This window comes from Colletotrichum tamarilloi, assembly GCF_030869305.1.
Source record: "Colletotrichum tamarilloi strain Tom-12 chromosome Unknown Scaffold_73.1, whole genome shotgun sequence".
NCBI lineage: Eukaryota > Fungi > Ascomycota > Sordariomycetes > Glomerellales > Glomerellaceae > Colletotrichum > Colletotrichum tamarilloi.
This window is the reverse complement of record NW_026849456.1, coordinates 124,849-145,293: the sequence shown is the minus strand read 5'-3', so window position 1 is coordinate 145,293 and position 20,445 is coordinate 124,849. Positions and strand designations below refer to the sequence as shown.

The following is a 20,445-nucleotide window of genomic DNA, read 5'->3' as shown; positions in this document are numbered from 1 at the left end:
GATAATTATATTACTAACTACCTACTATCGAGGTCCGTAAATAGTGTTATAGCTTTAATCGCTATAGTTTTAATTATAATAGCTTCGCCCATAATAAGTAAAAAGTCTAGTTATAAATCCCTTAAAAGCCTCTTATTAAGAGCTATAAGAGCTTCTAAGTATACTAAGTTAAAATACTTATTAAAATATTAATAACTAAACTAACCCTACGATAACGACTTTAATAAAAAACTTAAAGAAAAATACTAAAATCCTCGCTATCGTTAAGTACGATTTATAAAGCGTAGTAACGTAGCCGCAGAGTATTATTAATATATCCTATACTAAGAAAGGTATTATTAGTACTAACGAAATAGATAGGGCTATATTAATATAGCGCCTCGGCTTCCTCTTATAGCTCGAAAATAATCGCCTTAAATAGTATTAAAAATCTATTAAAAAGCTCTTTTAAGTACTTTAGTATATCTACTACTATTTTTATAATAATAAGACTCCTAGTGCTTATATATAAGAGTAAGTTACTTACTTTTAAATAGTAATATTAGCCTATTAATAAGCTATCGAAATTGTAATTCTAGCGATCCCTTAATGAGGGAGAGGGTAAAATAGAGGAAAGAATGGGAGAGAAAAGGGTTAAAGTTAAATAGTACGGAATTCGAGGGCAGGGTAGCGTCTATATATACTGCGGCAATCCTCTAGTAATGCAAAACGATAGAGTTAAACAGTGCGACATTTGTATTAGGAACGGCATTCGGTGTGTACAATGACCGCGAGCAATCTTTCACTATGCCAATAGCAGCTGTGATGGTGTTTCTTTTTGGTATATTCCTTACGCGCGACGTTGAAGTCCCCAAAGCCTGAATGCCTATTTGACAAAAGAAATCGACTGTGAACACAATGGAGCCACCATGCTAGATGATGGGTAAAGAGATCTGCATGGCACTGAATAAATTCCTTGCTAACACGGTTCGCCTACACCGTAGAGGAATTTGATGGAAGCCATGTATGAAATAACAGGTCGAGCTTCAGTCGAATTTGCATGCCGGATCTTCCACATCATGAGCTTGCCGTTACGTAGTAAATTCCTATCCATTTCGGACGACTATGACACAAAGTTTGACCACCTGAATCTATGACCTGGCCCGAAAAGTATATGTTGTGTGATTGCCTTGGAGCTGCGTTTCTCAGCATATTAATTTCTTGAATTAATATCGTTACAAAATAAGCATCTAGAGAAAGCTCGTCGCGATTCCGATGAGCTCGGTTCACCAGTTTGCTCGTAATTTCCGCGTCTGTAGTCGTTTCTCAGGTAGCACTGGCAATGGTCACGCCTTCAGCTTGGTGAGCGAGGTGGAAGCAAGGAGATAAATGTGCAAATCCCCCATGTAGAGACATCGCTTGAAGGGGCGGTTACACTCACGAACCCGAGCCGTCAAAATGCTCGAAAAGAAAGAACAGCAATCGGCGGCTCTAGGCCGAGAAGATCGTCACTCAGAACGTCATCAGGTCTCCCTTATGTAGTGCGACATTGCTTGTCGTACCCGCTTACCTCGCCCAGCGCTCAGCAAGGTCCTTGATACCTCAGCAGGCTTTCATATTGGTCTTCCAGCCAAGGAATCTTTCCATCCCTATGGGCAGCGACCGAGAGCTCTCGCTTGTGAGGTTTATCCCAGCTCTTCAATCCACATTTCAGCCAGTGTTTCGCTTGCCATCTCTGCGTGCGCTCCATCACAAGTCACTGGTGACTGATGTTCGTGCGGTGTTGCATTATCCGGAATTCTGCAGGGCTTCGCAACTAAGACATCGTTGGAGATTCTTACCATATCCAACGACACACGTTATCTGTAGCACCACATGCTGGAGCTGACAACTGACCATATTTCTGACTACCCTATGAAGAGAGTGAACGCCATAACATTGGCTGTCTTGAAATAGCGGCTGAAAACGTCTTTTGCTCAGCCCAATTGCATACCTGGCTGCCTTCCTATCATGTACATTCTACCGACAATCATGCATCGGCCACTCCTTTGCCCCTGCTAGTGCTTACTCATTTGGCTCAACATCGGCCCTCATTACCTATGATGATCACGACTTTCGCTTAAATGAAGCTGGGAAAAGCGTAATTTTTCTGCTACTTGTGTATGAACTATTGTCAAGGTCGTTAAACCTCTTCGTACTTCCTTCCTTGAGCATGGAGATCTCCGACCAATTCAAACTTGACCCCCTGTCTACCTCACGATCGATTCGACTAGTAGTGCTCCAAAGAAGCGCGAAGAGAGAATCTTTTCAAGAACCTCTCAGCTGCTGCCTTGTAGAAGCGAACGTGGACTGCCCGCCCTCATACGTTGCGCTATCTTATACCTGGGGCGGAGAAGAGCCGTGCGAACCGCTCACAATACGAACCTCTGAATCATCCACCAATCAATTGTTAATAACTCCTAACTGCGCTGCAGCACTGAGGTTGTTGCGTCGATCCCTTCAGCGAAAATCGAAGAACCGCCGTAGCTTGAGTGTCTGGATAGATGCCATCTGCATCGTCCAGACATCCGACGATGAACGCAATGCTCAAGTGGCCATGATGGCCGAGATCTACCAGCGCGCAAAAACTGTAGTCGTTTGGCTTGGAGAGGATCATGCACCGGCAACTTGGGGCAGTCTGGCATGTTCGAAGCCTCTGGCCTTATTCCCACGTCTGGGGTATGATCGCGGTCGTAATGAAGGACTAAAGAGCTTAGCTGCCAGAATAGCTCTGAAAGGTACGATGCCGCACATATCCTGATCAAATTTTCTTATCGATCTCTAATCAAGAAAAAGTTTGCAACAATGATACGCTACATCACTTGAGACTATCACCCTACTGGACACGGGTATGGACGCTCCAAGAATTCGCCCACAAGAACTCCGCCGTCCTCTGCCGTGACTCCCGACTCTTCGTCTTCTCAAGCCTTGCCCGTCTCCTCGCAGTGGCACCAAAAGATGAGAGCGTACCAAGTCAGCAGGGCATGGACCTACATGTGGACCTCTACGAATGGCAAGCAATGGCAACGGTACGGCCGTTCCGCGCAGCAACGAACCAACTTCGTCGCGTCCTTACAATGCAAGCCTCAGAGCCGCGAGATAAGATCTTTGCGCTACGGGCACTGTCCCCAGGTGTGCTCGGCAAGATGATGGTGGACTACCGGAAACCTGTCGGAGAGGTCTTTCGGGACGCAACGAGGCTTATGGTTGAAGAGGAGGATAGCTTGCGGGTACTGTACTTTTCTAACCGGAAGAAGACGACGGCCGGTGTTGCGTGGGAGACCATGCCGTCGTGGACAGTCGACTTTGCGACTACGGATTCCGAGGTGAGGGGGTCGTATAAGTACTACTATACCAGTCTTTGCGCAGCTTCTGCCGGCGCCAAGTCGTATTTCGCGTTCTCTGGCGACGGGAGGAGACTTACTCTTCGAGGGGCACGTGTAGGGAAAGTAGGGAGTTTTGTGAGCGACAAATTTCCTACCAAGAGCCAGTGCTCTGAGGGAAGATGCCATGACCATGACAAGATGATGGCAGACAAAGACGAAGAGTGTGAGGAGAAGCGACCCTTTCCGCACGTCTGCGAAAGCCCGTATTTAGATGTACTCGGCGACTTCATGAGGAGCGTTACGAGCACCATCTGGGCAGGACCCAAGCTCGACGCTATGGGCCGCAGTCTCTACGAGTTGCTGTGGTGGATCATCCAAGGACCAAAGAAGCGTGAATGGTCGACATCCATGTCATCAACGTCAACTTCAACATCCACATCATCATCGTCATCTTCCAACAAGGCGGTACGAGGTATGTCAGTCGTCTCATCACTCGTCAAGTGGGACTCGCGGCGCGGGTGCCAGTGCCGAGTCGAACTCCGGCTAGGACGGTTATTCTACACGCTTGACAGGAGGGCTGGATTTGGAGTTGTTGGCGTTCGGGAGGGTGATGACGTTTGCCTTCTCGCTGGGATGGATCATCCGTTTATATTGCGGCCTTGTAAAGGTGAGATCGGAAGGTATACGATAGTAGGACCAACGGTGTTTGCTGGTGCGATGGGCGGCGAGATGTGGCCGACCGATGAGGATGAGCTCGAGTACTTTGAGGTTGTGTAAGACACGATGTAAGAAATTGTGTAAAACTATATTAGAGGGTATGAAGCATTTTCTCGCGACATTCCCAGATGGCAGGAACATCTGTTCAATGTTAGATTAGTAGTTGATTATACAGACGTGTAGAAGCGATTGATGAAGCTCCGTAGCATGCTCTCTACTTTCGTGAAGAAGCGCGTCAGAACTCAATCCCTCGGCCCCTGAAGTGCCAGTATCTGCGACTAGACTTTCGATAGGAAATGAGAAATCCTTCAGGACGAGCGGGCACTAGCTTTGTGAATTGACTCTGACAATTCAGCATCGGACCTTTCCTTCGGGCAGTCCGACCGAGTCAATCATCTGAAGAGTACATGCTTTGCTCCCAATTCTCCAAGCGCGGACGTACAAGCCATCTTGTAGTCCATACTCAAGCCCAGCTTCAAGAATACATAAGAAGCAACAGCCCTGTCGAGGCTGACAACAAATGACGTTGTACTGGAGTTCTCCGTGTGTGCGTATGTGCGTCGTACGTGCGGTGTGCCCCTCTTTGTACAACACATCAACTTGCCAACAACCATTTTCTCGCTGCTGCCCCGCCACTAAGCCTCGTCTCGGAGCCTCACTTTAGGGGTGTTGCCAGTTGAAGAGGTGGGTTAATTGACTTTAGGCTGTGCCTTCATGCAAGACCATCCCTGACTCTCACCAACCTAGGATGAGTGCTCTTTTTGAAAAAGTGCGCCCAACGGCCCCCCGCCGCCGATGATGAAAGTACGGTTCGGACGACTCTGAAACCCCAAGTGAAGCACCTCAAAGGCCGCCAAACGGCCCCTCCAACCGGAACCAACACCAAGTTGCCAACCCCTCTTCTGGCGGAAATCTCATCGGCCTCATCCCGGTACGGCACCCAAACATCCGATCCAGAGCCCTTTGCCGCTTCCCACATGATCATGCGGGAAGCTCCTGAAAGTGTAATGCGAATTGGGCTATTGGAGGACGAAGAAGAGAGTTAGGGTATAGCAGACAAGCAGACTCTCTCTTTGCCCACTGATATATGGGCCAGTCTGTGCCCGCATGAAAGTCGTTACATCGAATGACATCTTTCCCTTCTCTCCCCCCTGGGCCTCTCCCTCTGCGCTCTCATTCCTTCCATCCCATCTTCTACTCATCGCAGGCTTGGCGCTTTTACGCGCATAACGCATTTCCCTCACGAGCTTCCATCATCAGGCGGGCGATTTTCAAAGAAAGAAAAAGATGGCGAGACTCACAAGCTGGCTTATCCTCTCAGCATGGGGAGGAGCAGCCTCCGTATCGGCTCAAGGCCTTCACGAGTTGGCTGTGAAGTCAGGGAAGCTCTTCTTCGGCACGGCGACGGACACGAACCTCTTCAACGATGCGGCGTACATGGCGGTCCTGAACAAGACGGGCGAGTTCGGCCTCGTGGTGCCGGAGAACAGCCAGAAATGGGACGCGACGGAGAAGACACAGAATGAGTTCCAGTTCACGAATCCGGATTCCGTGAGGGCCGTCGCGCAGGCGAATAAGCAGATGATGAGATGTCATGCGTTGACATGGCACTCTCAACTTCCACAATTCGGTGCGTTCAGGCTCGTCCTTGAGCTTAAAGCCTCGAACATCCAACTCAATACTGACCAAAGACCACAGTCTCAACGGGCACCTGGACCCCAGAAACCCTCACCTCCGTAATCCAAGCACACATCTCCAACGTGGTAACGCACTACAAAGGCGCCTGCTACTCATGGGACGTCGTCAACGAAGCCCTCGCCGACAACGGCACTCTCCGCGACAGCGTCTTCTCCCGCACGCTCGGCGCTGACTTCATCCCCATCTCCTTCAAGGCCGCCGCGGCAGCCGACCCGGCCGCGAAGCTGTACTACAACGACTTCAGCCTCGAGTTCAACTCCAACAAGACGGACGGCGCCGTCAAGATCGTGCAGGATCTCAAAGCTGCAAACGTCAAGATCGACGGCATCGGGTTCCAGTCGCATTTTCAAGTCGGCAAGACGCCGTCGCAGGATACGCTGAATAAAGTCATGACGCGCTTCACGGATCTGGGGCTGGAGGTTGCGCTTACGGAGTTGGATGTGCGGCATGATAAGTTGCCTGCCGATGATGCTGCGATCCAGCAGCAGGCCAAGGACTACGGCACCGTCGTTAAGACGTGCGTGGATAACGCAAAGTGCGTCGGCATCGTGGTGTGGGAGTTTACGGATAAGTACAGCTGGATCCCGTCCACGTTTTCGGGGGCCGGGGACGCGTGCTTGTTCGATAAGGATATGAAGCCCAAGCCGGCGTATACGGCTGTTGCGGCGGCGTTGGGAGGGCCAGCAGTAGCAGCAGCTCCGGTGGCAGCACCGGCGCCGGCGGCTGGGGCTCAGGACGCGGAAGTGGTGCTGTCGTCGGGAAGCAGTGCATCTGGTGCCGGGGCCGGGATTGGGGCCACCGATGCCGATGCCGGGACCGAATCCGAGGCCGATGCCGACAGCGGAGCGGGGGCATCCTCAAAATCAAAGGCGAAGAGCAATGTGGAGGCAGCGACCAAGTCACCTTCCTCTTCGGGAACACCTCGCTTTGAAGCGGTGCTGCTGATTTCACCGCTGGTAGCCACCGGTATCGGCTGGCTCTTTTGGTTGGTGATATGATTTGTTAGACGCTTCTTTCTTGTTACTTAGCTTTTTCTCTTGATGGCACAATTTTTGATACCAATTGACAATATATCTCCCGGATCTTTCCCATCCCAGAACTTTGAGATCGCCGATAGCAAATCATTGAGGATTGACGTGCTTCGGCTGCGACGTTGCGTGTGTCAATGGGAGCCCGGTGCGCGGGTGGTGTAAGTGAGGAGATGGATGATGTCATGCCGGCAACCACCTCCACTGATAAAAGAGAGACCGGGGGGGCTGGTTAAGCGGATAGGAATCGGGATGATGCGATTTCAAAGCGAAGAGGGGAAAGAGAAATTCTGCCAAAAGATCGCGGTTCCCATCAATTGAGCTGTCCCAGCCATTGTTCATCAACCTGTGAATAGCATCCAAATACTGTGGACTGGAAATCACAGTGAGAAGCAGGTTTCTGAATAGCTTCACTATGGTGTACCTCAAGACACTAGTCGCCGCCGCCGCCGCCGCCGCCGGCGCAGGCCTGGCCCAAGCTTCCCTCTCTGGCCTCGACAAGATCCCTCCTCTGGGCCTTGGAACATGGCTGTCCGACAAGAGCAAAGTCGCCGACGCCGTTGCCTTTGCCGTGGGCGAGGTAGGCTACAACCATATTGACGCCGCTCTCATCTACCGTAAGTTCCATCTCGTAACTCACATGCCCTTCCTCACATGCTCACGCGAGTCAAACAACTCACACGAGTCATCCGCATCTCTCACTTCAAACCACTTTCATCGAGATCCATCGTCCCGCAAACTGACGACCCACCCCAGGAAACGAAGACCAAACCGGCAAAGGCCTCGCCTCCTCCGGCGTTGCCCGCAAAGATGTCTGGGTCACCTCCAAGCTCTGGAACACCGACCACCGCGCCGACCGCGCCGCAGCCGCCATCAAGAAGTCCATCTCGGACCTGGGCGTAGACTACCTCGACCTATACCTGATCCACTGGCCCGTCGCCTTCATCCCCGACGACCCCAACAACACCCTCGACCGCGAGACAACCCTCGTCGACACCTGGAAGACCCTCGAAGGCTTCGTCAAAGCAAACCTAACCCGCCACATTGGCCTCTCCAACTTTGCCAAGGCCGACGTCGAGACAATCTTGAAGGCGGCAGAGATCAAGCCCTACGCCCACGAGTTCGAAACCCACCCGTACCTCCAACAACAAGAGTTCGTAGACTGGCACGAGGAAACGGGCATCGAGGTCATCGCCTACTCCCCGCTCGCCAACACGAACCCGACGTACAGCGACGACCTGCCCGCCATCTACCAGGACAAGTTCTGGGTCGACGTCGCCGCCAAGAAGGGCGTTTCCGTCTTCCAGGCCGTGCTGGCGTGGGGTATCCAGCGGGGCACGAGCGTGATTCCCAAGAGCACAAAGGACTCGCACATCATTTCGAACCGCAAGGCGCTCGAGATCGAGTTCACCGAAGAGGAGTTGAAGGAGATTGCCAAGCAGGATAAGAAGCACCGCTTGAGTAACCCGGGTGCCAAGTGGGGTGTCAAGCTATTTGCTGATTTGGATGATCCTGGCAGAAACGAGCCCACGAGCGAGGAGCTTTAAGCAACAGCTCGGGAAAACTAGAATATTGAAACGATTAAGGGCTATCTAGTGTTATCTAGCCTAGTCTCCAAGATGTAATCATCGCACGTGTCTTTCTTGTGTCTCTCGCAAGTAGATACATAAGTGCAATTTGCTAGCTATTGATATGTGCCACCTCCATCGATGAAACACATCGTTCTACTGGTTTAATCAGTGGTCGGCCCTATTGCAATGGGCATAATACTTCCTCCTAGCCCAGTAAAACCCAAGCCCGACAATCCACAGCACAATCAAGATGAGCGCCTGCACAGGAGCAAAGATAGCGCCTCTCACAACCACAAATCCACTGACCAGCGCAAACACAATGGGGATCAGTACAAATGGCTTGTACGGTCTACGCAGCTTCGGCTCTCGAACGCGTAAAATGACGGCACCAAGGACTGTCAAAAAGAAGAACGTGTACTCGCCTAGACCGTTGAAGGTCAAAAGGGCTCGGAAGTTGCCAAACAGAATGTACAGCGCCGAGAGAATCGTCGATAGCAAGAGCGCGTTGAGCGGTGCGTCGGATCTCGCGTGCGCAGGCCCAGACGAAGCATCGGCGGACGAATCGGCTGGCGAGCTCTCCTCCGACTTGAATCCCACACGGCCTACGAAGCCGAGGAACTTGGGTAGCCAGTTGAAGTTTGATGCTGCGACGGTCATACGGCCCGCGACGAAGGAGTTGCCGAGGAGGGAGCCGGCAACAACGAGGCAGATGAGGACTGCAGCGACGATGCCGAAGGCGGGGCCGAGGAGGCGGTTGATCGCGGTCTAGCTATTGTGAGCACGGGAAAGGAGTAAATTGAGGAGGTTGGTGGGCATGACTTACGACTGCCACGCTGTCGGTCGAGGCAACCACATTCCAGGGGAGAAGGATATAGTAGGCTGCATTGGCCGCGATGAAACATAGAATGATGGTCGGTACGGCAGTGTTGATGGCCAGAGGGAGCTGGCGTGCCGGCTGCTGAAGCTCAGCAGAGACGTAGACGGCCTTGACAACGTTAGATGCACCCACTAATAGATACCAGGACGAACGACGTACCTTGTCCCAGCCAGAGTACGCCCACAGAGCACCGTAGAGCGCAGCAGAGTAGTAGCCAAGCATATCCCACGTCCCAACCTTGTTCCAGTCCAGCTCGCCGCCACCCGGCAAAGACGTCTTGCGGTTCCCGAACCAGGGCTTATTGAACCAGTCCCGTCCGCCAACATCACGGTCGTGGTCCGATACTTGAAGGATGACGACGACGATGCCGGCAAGCACCACGGCAAAGATACTGGTAAACTTAGTCACGACAAACAAGTTGTTCAAGCGAGTGCTCGCCTTGGTGCTGATGGAGTTGGCGCCGTTCATAACGACGAGAATCAGAATCGAGAACAATTTGTGCGGGAGAGCCCCGGCCTGGTCGGTCACCCCGCCGGCGGAGTAGATGCTCTCGACGAATACGATGCTGAGGATGGCGAGGGTGGCTGGCATGACGGCCACGATCCAGGTCCAGGCGGCAAGGAAGCCAAAGACATCGCCATAGATGTGCTGCAGGAAGGGCTGGACACCGCCTGTTCACATCGTCAGCGCTATCGTACCACACAGAGACTCGTCAAAGGGGGTTGAACTCGCCTTCACCAGGGATCGCCGTCCCCAGCTCAGCCATGGTACTCGCACCAGTCCACGCCAGGACACCACCAACAAGCCAAACTATGAGCGCAGCTCCGGGAGACGGGACATTTGTGTCGATGGAACCCGGAGAGGTGAACACGCCGCTACCAATGACGATGCTGATGACAATGGCAAACGCCTCGACGGCGCCGAGGTTCTTGGAAAAGGTACCGGCCCCGCGCTCCTCGGCGATGAGGACCGGAGGTTCAGGCCCATCGGTGCCGCCGTACTCATGATGGGGGTCTGCCAAGAGGGGCCGTTCCGCGGCATCTTCGGATTGTGTGTTGGACGGCATCTTCCCGTTTTCGTCTGCTTACCAGCGAGGGATCGTTGCCAATTGGATGAGGGGGTCCGGAAAGATGTCGAGGGAATGAGGGACAGGGAGTGAAGGAGCTTGGAGCTTGAAGCTTGGAGCTGGAGCTGGAGCTTGGAGTCACCCGACGAATCAGGCATAGTGTCTTTGCTGTATCGGAATGGGGATGAGCTCATCGATGGCCGGTACGTAACTTCGAAGAGATGGTCCAAGCACTGAGGTGGTCTGAACGCCGGGTCTGCTTTTACCAACCGTTCACTTGTACCTAGGCAGGAGGCGGCCCGCTTTGGGCAAATTACCTAATGCAGAGGTCAACGGAACGCTGCGTCTCCGCGCCGAGAGCTTGCCTGCCACCGTAAGTGGAATTCACCGGAGTGAATGCCGCCGGACCAGATCCCGTCGGAGTAACGTCCGTCGGAGTGGACTCCGGGATCATCATATCTACGTCTCATAGCTTCAATGAGGGGTGAGATGCTGTCAAGTTCCAAAGAGCATTGAAGTATCATGGCTCGAGTTCGCATAAACCAAGAGCATCATTCATGTTGCTTCGCGCACACGACTGCCTTGGCCCAAGACAGTCAGTGCTATGAGGATGCCAGGTACTAAGTACTGGCCGATTGACTCTTGAGACTCGTTCTATAGTTGAAGATTTACATTAGGGTGCTAGCAACGAAGATCGTTGAGCAAGTACTCAAGCGCTCTAGATGAGAAGTACGCTTGATTAACATTGTTGTACGCAGCATGTTGTTCTCCGAGATTCTGCAACGTATCATCGAGACTCTCAACTATGGAGCCCACGGCACTGTACACATGAGGCTCGATTCTAGCGAGCGAGAGCACTGACTGAATAGTCACGGAGGTACTCTCCTTGGGCAGTTGTGAGAGTGGTAGCTGGCGGCCAAGTGAGCCGAGAGCAGTGGCCATGCGTACTTGCCTGTCAGACCATTGAAGGGCTGACTGGGTAGCAGATTGAGGATCACTCTCAAGAAGTGATGATGCGCCATCGCGCGCAACGGGTGACGTAGCTTGCTTGAATCGGAAAAAGACAACAAAGTCACCACTAGATGTGGACAGCGGCGCCCAGAGCAACCCGGATATGGTACGAGCACTTGCAGCGATCTCCACATCAGGCAGTTCAGCCGCCACGTCTGTCGAAATGATGACAGATTCACTTCGGTATGGTTGGATACACCGCACAATCGCCGTTGCCTCTTGGTACAACTCTTCGCTAGGCTCTCCAAGTCTGCCAATCTCTCCTCTGGTAGACGTCAACGCAAAATCGGCGCCAAAGAGGCGCAAGAGGTCCTGTGACGCTGCGGTGCTCTCGGTGGGATATCGGATCGAATCGCGTTGAGCTTGTGACGATTCAACATGGCCCAGCATAGAAGCGTATGACAGTCTTTCGATCGCGACCCCAGATGTACTGCCAATGAACTCGCACATTTGGCGTTTGGAAATGGGTAGTGGTGTTCCTTCAGGACTATACCCGTAGCAGACTACCAGCCCCCATCGCTTACCAAAGGCGTTGATTGGAATGGTCAAGAAGGAGCGAGCTTTGCAGTCCTCGGCCGCGAGCTCTTCAAAGAAAGTTGGCGAAGCTCTGTTGAGGTAGGATCGGTCCAGGTGGATAGATCCGTGCTGATGGGATCCCGCACTTTTCCAGACGAGTCTCGCAGGACTAGCATCGCTATCGTGTAGAATCCTGAGGTGACTCGGGAAAGGCGACTGATGGTTAACGTTGCCGGCGCGGGAGGGCCTCGTGAAATGTATGCATCGCTGCGAGCCCCGCCATTCCCTGTCGGAGGTGTCGAGTATCGTTATAGCCATGAACTCGTCGATGCGATACAAAACGACTCTATCGAACCCCGTGACCTCTTCCACTGCAGCCACGATGGTTTCGGGGACCGCCGCGAGACCTGCTATGGCGGCGAAGGATGCCTGTATCTCTGACATGATCCCAATTGCCTGCATAGTGCTCAACTCCACACTATCTTTTCCGACTCTCCTAAACATTCGAGGGGTTTTCGTCACAACGTCTCTCGTGTAACTTCGTTGACCCACTGGGGTGGCAGAGCCATCCTCGTGTGGCTCGAATTCGCAAACGATCGTTTCGGGGCCTGGAGAGCCCCTAGTGAGGTGCATGGAGCACCAAAATCTTGTAGCTTCGCCATGTTTGGGGATAATCGACAGGTTGAAAACAGCACGGCCACCTGTAGCTCCTACATCGGATTTCTCTTCTCTGAGCAAACCAAGCCGAGCCATCAAGGTTCTCACATCGTCTCGCTCCAAGATGCTGCCAAAGTCTTCGAGTCCGAACAGGTCATCCGGGGAATAACCTGTAAATGTGGCCGAATTGTCGCTCGCGCAGTTGACCACGAGACGGCTGGCATTGTCCTCGTTCACGATGAGTGCAACCAAGAAGCCAAAGTGCTGTATAGTGTTGGACGCGGGCTCGAGGATGTTATCGAGATGTTGGTGTATTTGGACATCGTCGTCGATTGGGCGTGCAGGCTGAGCCATAGCCGCCCCGAACGACTAGACTGTGCCGTGTCTCTAGCTTATCCGCCACATATGATGCCGATGGACCACGTGTAGATGAATGCCGGATTGAAAGATGGCGTCAGGAAGTACGAGCGATAATTGCAAAGAACACAAGGTTTGCGAGTGATATTTTCGTCTGGTTTCGCTTGCATCGGTGTAGCCAGGCCTGCAATAATACCTAATAGTACATGTAAGCACTGACAGATGTTGATGCTTCGTGAAGAATATCACTCAACATCAGCGACCGTTCTGGAAAACGACCGTGGCAAAATCTTCTTTCCTTCTGCCCACGGGAATAGATCGAGTCATGAGCGCTGGCCCGTTGCTAGCAAATGCGCTTGGCGCCGTTCAAAGCGTTATTCGTGAGGATTGAAGAGGTCGAAGGAACTGACAGGACGCGAGTGGCGGATCTCAACACACATTGAAGCCGATGTACAAACATTTGCCTGCGACATGTCAATCGAACTTCAATCGAGTCGAATCGAAAGAAGTTCACCCACACGTGGCCGTAGCCATTTCGGGAAATGTACGTAGCCTGACAATCTTATTTCTGCGTCTTGCGCCTTCCCCCCGTTGTTATTCGCGACTGCCCGTCCAGAATGACCGGATGATTGGCGGCTTCTGACGTCACTGCTCAGTTTTCTGGATTTTAGACCCCGAGAGCCTGTTGATTCCTAAATTACCTAATGGCCGTATTTGGGACGAAAGAAATTGTGAGTGGTTTCGTCGAAATCCCGTTTAATGTGTTGGAACAGCACAAGCCGGGCTGCACGCTTGAGTGGGTTCACGCATTCCGGGACAAGGCGTATCGCCACTATCAGACCGTTCAAGAAGAATCATCATTATGAAGTTCAAGTCTCTTCGGGTATGGAGGAAATAAATAAAAATAAAAAGAGATGCTTCAACGATGGATTCTCTCGCTGACGCTCAGCGCATACTCCTAGAACGCCTCGCTTAAATGTCATGAATGCACTGCTCCCTTACGCCGCCCACTGCCATGTTTGCCTCCCAACAATCTCACCGCTAAATGTGTCTCGCCATCGTCTCTTGGGTTTGTGGACGTGCAATGGAAGCGTTCTTGCGTAAATGATGCGCATATAATAGTCCACAAACATTACAGAGTGTCCACCGACCGTCGGGTCCGTCCCTCCATTGCGGCGTGCTCGTTGCCTGGCAGGAGTGGCAGCAAAGGGAGTCGTCCATCACACGCTTCTATTATCGCGATAATTTAGTTCATGACATCTTGTTGACGGATTGGAAGGGATTACTGAGGGAAAAGGGAGCCTACCACTTTTGAAGTGCGATCAAACGCCGCCACGGTGGAAGAGCGCCTTTTCCTGGTCGCTCTGGGGCTCACAGACTGTTGCCGATCTGCATCTGTGGTGCTTCTGTAGGACAGCAGCGCGAGATCATCTAGGTTGCTGGCGATGACCTCTGATAAACTCTGCGCAGCTAGTATTCTCGAGTTATTGCTCGTCGTCTCTCTAGAGCAATCGCCGCACTCGCAGCCGCCTTTTGAACAGGTGCCATCGACCAAACCCTGAATGTTTTGGAGCAACTGTCTCGCATCGTTGTGAATCTAGGACCTTCCGTGTAAGTCGCCACTTGCACCGATCGAGAACGACAAGGGATGAACCGACATCGTCAACAAATTCGACTCACTCTTTGTATCATCTCCGTCGCCTTGATCTGGTCAAAGGATATTGGCGGTAGCGGCGAGTGGGCATCGGCATCGTCCGGCGCTGCATCGGACGCGAATGCATTCGCCGCCGCCTCCCCCTCCGCCTCCGCCGACATCTGCAACCCGAGCTTGGGCCGTTTGTGGTTCAGCTGCGCATCGGGTTTGACGGAAACCATGGAAAAGTCGATGGGATATGGATGGGAATGTCGATGGGAATGTCGATGTGTTGGGGATCGAGGTTTCGAGGATCGAGATTCCGGGTTTGCGATCACAGGAATCGAAGAAATCGAAGAAACCGATCGGGAAACTGCATGGGGACAGGATGGCAAATTGAACAAGGCCCAGGCGAATTCTGATTAATCGTGTGATGCAAAAGTTGGATGGAAAAGAGCGACAGGATCGGGTATTTGGCTGAGGGATCGGATGTGCTGAGGTACGACAGTTTTATCGAGATTCGATTCCCTCGGGGGCGACTTCGAGAACAGCGCAGTTCCTCCCATCTACCACCGTAATAACGAAGGCCACAGTTATGACGGACCGTTCTTAGGACCCTGCTTAATTGAGAAACTGACAAATTAGCGTGCATGCTATCCGTATGTATCCGTAATTCCGTATGGGCAGGCACCGCGTCTTTTCCCCTCTCTCCAACAAACTAACAACCTGGAAAGGGTAAGAAGGGGTCCAAGGGTCCAAAAACTGGGCTGTCTCAAGCAATCAGGGTCTTTAGGCAGTAAGGTACGTACTCGATGTACTTTACTCAAGTTTACTGTGCAGTGTACAGCGGCTAGCACCCGTCCTTCACTCTGGGTCGTCCGACAATGCACAATCTACTACAGTGGTTACTGTTTATGCACAATCTGACAATGTTATACAGAGGATTCGGCGACGCCGCTCCAAGAAATTCCCAGCAACATTTCAAGATAAAAGATCAGGGAATTTCCACACAGTCTTGAGGTTTGTATTGGGAGCATCAGACTACTTTCCAATACTTCAACCCCATATTCATCTCTATGGCGCGGAGTTTGGCTTAGTTTTACAAACTCACGATACACAGCTGAGTCGGTACAATTCTCGAGTGCCACATTTGTGTCCGGCAAAGGTGTCATGGACACCGCCTGTTGCTGTATGTACACGGCAGGTAGACTCTCACAAAGCTCCTGGGAGTTCACACTGTTATTCCTGCAGATGGACTCACCCGTCGGTTTTCCAGAGTTGGGCGCAAAGACTTGCAAGGGACTGCCTCTCTGGAGACTGGGAAGCTTGTGCCCTAGGCCCAGGCCCAGGCCGTCTTCCGTTTTCCCTCCTTCCGCAACTGAGACGGGCTTTGAAAGACCAATAGGAAGTGTCTCCAGGGCCAAATTACAGAGTCCTATTGGCGGGATTCTCTCCGGCTCGGTGTTTAATCTCTTCCATTCGCCCTTTGTCCCTCAATTTTCCTGACACCAGAGCTGGTCCCTTGACCCTCTGCTGCGCTGTTGCGTCACTGGGGGTCTAGGCCCTCTTGCCGGTAGCGAAAACGGACCTCTTAGTGCGGTAAAAGAGTCCCTGACTGGGATTGGCAATGTCAGGTTGCTCCTCACTTCGTGACACAGTGGGCAACGTGTCAGCCAGAGGAGGAAGTTTGCGACATGGTGCCCCGTAACACCTTGTGTTAGCATACGAAGTTTATCACACTGGACGGAATACGCTTTCCTGGGCCAGGATTTAGGTGGGTGATACGGTGAGCACAGAGAAAGAATGAGGGAGAAGGGGATGAAAGCTTTCCGCTGTCCACTTTCCTTTGCCCACCCTCTACTCCATCCAATCTGTCGCGGTTTGCCACTTCACTTGGACTATAATGGTCAGTAAAGTGGTGTTGCAGGAGAGAACATCTGTATTTGGTAAGGCGGTATCAGTGGGACAAGTGGGATGAGAAGAACGAGGGAGAAGGGTGGTTTGATTTGGTTTGGTTTGCCTTCCCCATCCCCCCCTTTTCACAACCCCTCCTGTGTAGCATAGTGGCCCCGGCTTCGTTCTCGTCGCATTTCCCAGCGAAAGAGGATCACGTAGACCAAGCCCGAAGAGGAGAACCTTGAGCAATCTCTTCCTTTACTTGCTGACATGTAACATCATGCAGTAAACATCGATTAAATCTATATCGGGTACTACTAACATGGCGATTTTCTATAAGTATATCTCGTGCTTGATGATTCAGAGGAACCCAGTCTATCCTGAGGTGAGGGCGTCTTTTGGTACAGTGGGCCAGAGTATCCAAGCTTTTGGGAGATGATTGACATCGTGACACATCTTGTCCTATGGCCACACTAGACAAAAGTTACAGCAGCTTGGATCCTATGCCAGTTGACAAGTTTTCGTCCTGAAGAGAAACAATACCAATGATGTGATGCCTCACAGGCTTAGGTGCCTTAGTTCAAGAAGTGCCAAGGACTACACCTTGCTATTCTCTCCGCTTTGCTGAGATCGTAACACAGTGCATCATAGGGACTCAGGCTGTGAACAGAAAGGCCAAAAGAAAAGAGGCACAAGATGAGCACCATTCTTTTCTGATTGATGTAGAAGAAGATGTTGCTGCCAGCAGTTTTAATTACCTTCCAGTTGAAAAGATGCCACGATACAGGACTTCCTATTGTCAAGGTCCTTGGAAAAAGAAACATTTCAAAAAACTTCATGGTCCCTCTTCTGGTCAATTGCATAATCAAGGAAGCAGTAATGTTTGTTGTCGTGTTTGTTGGAGGCAGACGGATGAAAGTGCAATCTGCGTTGAAACTTCAGTGATGTATCTGTAGCATATCCTGAAATTTACAAAACTTCTTTACAAACATGACCTCAAGATTGATAGAGGAACCAATGCAATTCCAGAAGCAGCTGATGGAATACAGTAGTGTGTCAGAGGCCTTTAACATCATGTAGAAGTGGTAGACAGCATGAGCGGAGTTTTCATCAGGGGTTGGTAGGCACGCTGAGGTCAGTGAGATACGGCTCTACCTACCGTTCGGGAGGCACGGAAGGAACGTCTTGAAGCTATTGGAGTTACGAACACGGATGACAACAATAACAAAAACAACAACTGATCATTGACGGAGGCCAGTGTTCCTATCACTCTACTCCATCAACTAAATCACGCACACTGGGCAAGCCTCTTTTAGCGTCGAAGTCTCATCACATGAGCAACCTGTCTAGGAACAACCGTGAGAGTAACGTTTTCGCGCCGACGGACCCCCAATCGTTGAGTCAATCTTATGACTAGGAAGGATACAAAAGGACACACAACCGAACTCCAATCCCAGACTCCCCAGCCAAAGCCCAGACACCCAAGATCCCTGACCCACGGCTACCCAAAACCCATTGATCCAAACTTCCAGTTTTGCAGTCCCATAACTCTAGCAAGCATCGATGAACGCCAATCCGATTCGAACAAAAGTGGTATCATAAGGTAATCGTGAGCGCAACTGAGGGTATCCGTACTCTAATTGTAACAATCATGGCAAACAAGTGATGAAAGCGGTAAATCAGACTCAGCACAGGCTCAAGAAGAAAACGACATTGAGGAAGACGCCGAGACACGGTTGCTGTGCCTGAGCCCTTGCTTCCGCTGCCTCATGGCATAAATCAGGCCGCAGACATTGCAGAGGGTACGCGGCCCCGCGGGTCCGCTACGCCACTGTGGTGTACAGGTGGTGTGGCAGTTGTGGCAGACGGAGGGATCGGACATGTTCTGTAACTGTGCCTCAGTGTAAGTGAACGTTCAGTGTAGCTAAACCCCACCGAGCTTCCATTGTGAACCAGGCTTGTAAGACGAATGTTGGAATGAGAATAAGACACGGACGTTGTCTGCCCGGAGAGATATGAGGAACATTCGATGAAGTTGCGGTAACTTACTGCATTTGAGTGATGGTTCCCGGCAGCAGCAGCATGCTCGGCTTGCCCATATTGTTTGCGGCGGACCTTGCGCAAGTGGCTGGGGCGTCTCATTCGCAAGGTCGTCTCCTTTGACTTCTGAGAGATGGCCACCAACTCCGCCATGTCTCCGGTAATGTGCTGGGAAATCTTCTGCGCGTGTAGCAGCTTTGGGTTGCCGAGCAAGGCTCCAGTCACCAGGCGGCCGCCATCAAGCGCGGGTGCCCTGCTATATCGGAGCAAGCCCTGGATATTGCGAAGCAGGTTGTTTGCATCGCCATGGACCTGTGTACATCAAGAGAGGGTTTGTCAGCACATGATGGACATGTTTTTTCGAAAATCCCATTATGAGGATCGAATTTTGGCAATCGCATCGGGTGGGCAGAACGCACTCTCTGAATGATTTCGCTGGCCTTGAGATGGTTCAGGGACATGGGCGCTAGTGGTTCGTTGGCGTTGCTGCACTCATTCTCGCTGGGACGGCGTCGCCAAGTCAGGGCCGGCATGGGCGCGACAAGATCTGCCGGGGTCCGGGCCATTGACTCTCTGGAAGATGGAATTTGGAACGGACTCGGCCGGTTTGGGAAACGGACTGGAATCCGTCAAAAGTCGGACGGACCAATTGTCGTGAACGTAAGAGCGGGGCTGCTGCCAGTTTTGGGAATGGAAAGGAAGTCTGTGGGTGACGTCGATGGGTGGAGGAGGCAGAATGTTGTAGAGATCGAGAATTGTGAGAGGGATCGAAAATGAGGGGATGGGGCCTTCTTCGTTTATAAAGGAAAATCGAGCGTTGAAAAGAGGGGAAAGCACGGGACCGCCCAACACTCCGTTTTACACTTTGCTTTGCGTTTACAGTTCCACGCCCTCTCCAACGGTGCAGTCAAATCCCCAGTTTTGTAAAGTAAAACGGTGAAAAAGCCACCAACTTTGATAACACGGCAAGCAGGCACGGCCCAGATGCTGGACGGAAGGTTTTGTGGAACTGAATTGAGGTAAAGCAGAGAGATTGATTGGACGACGTTCGAACCCATGCAGAACGTGGCTGCTGCAAGGGCGCAATGTTGATCCAAAACGGACCTTTCTGCATCCGTAACTTGCATGTTGCTATGTTGGAGACATGGGAAACGTAGAGTTTTCGATCCGTCGCCAGAGACCTCGATGTGCATCTATCGCCACCGACTGAGCATCACAGAGAATGGGAATTTGCATCGCTTTTCACTTCTCGATCTACGGTCAAATCCGATGGCGAATAAACTTTTGGGCGACGCGTACAGTCAACCTCGTTCCCAAAGATCAGGGCGAGGCGGTGATGTCCGTTTCGGTGCCGTGTCTCTGCAGCCCCCGGGTGGCGGTTGCGTGGAGGGATTCCGTAATTGGACTTTACAGAATAGTGGCCAAATTTGAAGCATTTCCTGGGGCTCTGATGTTGAGGGAATGCCTAGCCACTTTCCAGACGATTGTCCAAAGTGTTGAATGTGTCTTTTCTCCCGTCGGCCTGTCTGTGGCCTCTAACGCCCGAGTAAGGCGGTGCCGTTCGAGGTGAGGCATACAGTCATGTGGTGCTGCGTCTGGATCAACTGAGCGACAGAACCAGCCCACTTCCAAGGCCATCGGGGAGTGTGAGAAGATAATGCTCCGCATGAATGAGGACCTGAAGTCTAGTTCACACCGTTGCCCGCGAGGGAGCTGATGGCACGGCGCGCAGTTCGTAGCGAGTTCCCAGTAATTGACGAGAAAAACGCAATGTATTGGATCACGTGAGGAGGCTCACGATTCCAGGAGGCAGAAACGACAGGCATAGAATCAGGGAAAGACTAGAGATGTCCAGTCCTTCCTCGTGGCCGGGTCGAAGGTTCTCGCCGAATAGAATCATGGCAGTAGCAGTTCGGTCGACCTCCTTCCTTCCTTCCATTCTTTCTTGCATTCGTTGCTGACGCGTTCCTTCCTCCTTCTACAGGTCTTCCATCTACCCCTATTTCGAGTCATCGACCCGAACAAACCTCTCCT

General features: G+C 51.8%; 7 protein-coding genes across 7 annotated transcripts; 3 read left to right on the top strand and 4 right to left on the bottom strand.

The window, feature by feature from the left end:
- Window positions 1-2,191: 2,191 nt before the first annotated feature.
- Window positions 2,192-4,121, top strand: CTAM01_12239 (HET domain-containing protein; the record flags this gene model as incomplete). Its single annotated transcript, XM_060528246.1, has 2 exons — window positions 2,192-2,756; window positions 2,809-4,121. 2 exons carry the CDS (start codon window positions 2,192-2,194, stop codon window positions 4,119-4,121), a joined length of 1,878 nt encoding a protein of 625 aa, XP_060377147.1.
- A 722-nt stretch (window positions 4,122-4,843) lies between these two features.
- Window positions 4,844-5,107, top strand: CTAM01_12238 (uncharacterized protein; the record flags this gene model as incomplete). The annotated part of the gene is made up of 1 exon (XM_060528245.1): window positions 4,844-5,107. A coding segment is annotated over one exon (264 nt), but the record flags the coding sequence as incomplete, so codon positions are not given.
- Window positions 5,108-5,348: 241 nt separating this feature from the next.
- Window positions 5,349-8,334, top strand: CTAM01_12237 (aldo/keto reductase; the record flags this gene model as incomplete). Its single annotated transcript, XM_060528244.1, has 4 exons — window positions 5,349-5,691; window positions 5,760-6,744; window positions 7,184-7,404; window positions 7,544-8,334. The coding sequence occupies 4 exons, from the start codon at window positions 5,349-5,351 to the stop codon at window positions 8,332-8,334; spliced, it is 2,340 nt and encodes a 779-aa protein (XP_060377145.1).
- A 189-nt stretch (window positions 8,335-8,523) lies between these two features.
- On the bottom strand, window positions 8,524-10,301 carry CTAM01_12236 (uncharacterized protein; the record flags this gene model as incomplete). Its single annotated transcript, XM_060528243.1, has 3 exons — window positions 8,524-9,123; window positions 9,182-9,906; window positions 10,013-10,301. 3 exons carry the CDS (start codon window positions 10,299-10,301, stop codon window positions 8,524-8,526), a joined length of 1,614 nt encoding a protein of 537 aa, XP_060377144.1.
- Window positions 10,302-10,982: 681 nt separating this feature from the next.
- CTAM01_12235 (phytochrome-1) lies at window positions 10,983-12,839 on the bottom strand (the record flags this gene model as incomplete). The annotated part of the gene is made up of 1 exon (XM_060528242.1): window positions 10,983-12,839. One exon carries the CDS (start codon window positions 12,837-12,839, stop codon window positions 10,983-10,985), a length of 1,857 nt encoding a protein of 618 aa, XP_060377143.1.
- A 1,044-nt stretch (window positions 12,840-13,883) lies between these two features.
- On the bottom strand, window positions 13,884-14,717 carry CTAM01_12234 (GATA zinc finger; the record flags this gene model as incomplete). Its single annotated transcript, XM_060528241.1, has 3 exons — window positions 13,884-14,072; window positions 14,149-14,400; window positions 14,523-14,717. The coding sequence occupies 3 exons, from the start codon at window positions 14,715-14,717 to the stop codon at window positions 13,884-13,886; spliced, it is 636 nt and encodes a 211-aa protein (XP_060377142.1).
- Window positions 14,718-18,067: 3,350 nt separating this feature from the next.
- On the bottom strand, window positions 18,068-18,977 carry CTAM01_12233 (uncharacterized protein; the record flags this gene model as incomplete). Its single annotated transcript, XM_060528240.1, has 3 exons — window positions 18,068-18,262; window positions 18,421-18,723; window positions 18,831-18,977. The coding sequence occupies 3 exons, from the start codon at window positions 18,975-18,977 to the stop codon at window positions 18,068-18,070; spliced, it is 645 nt and encodes a 214-aa protein (XP_060377141.1).
- Window positions 18,978-20,445: the final 1,468 nt, after the last annotated feature.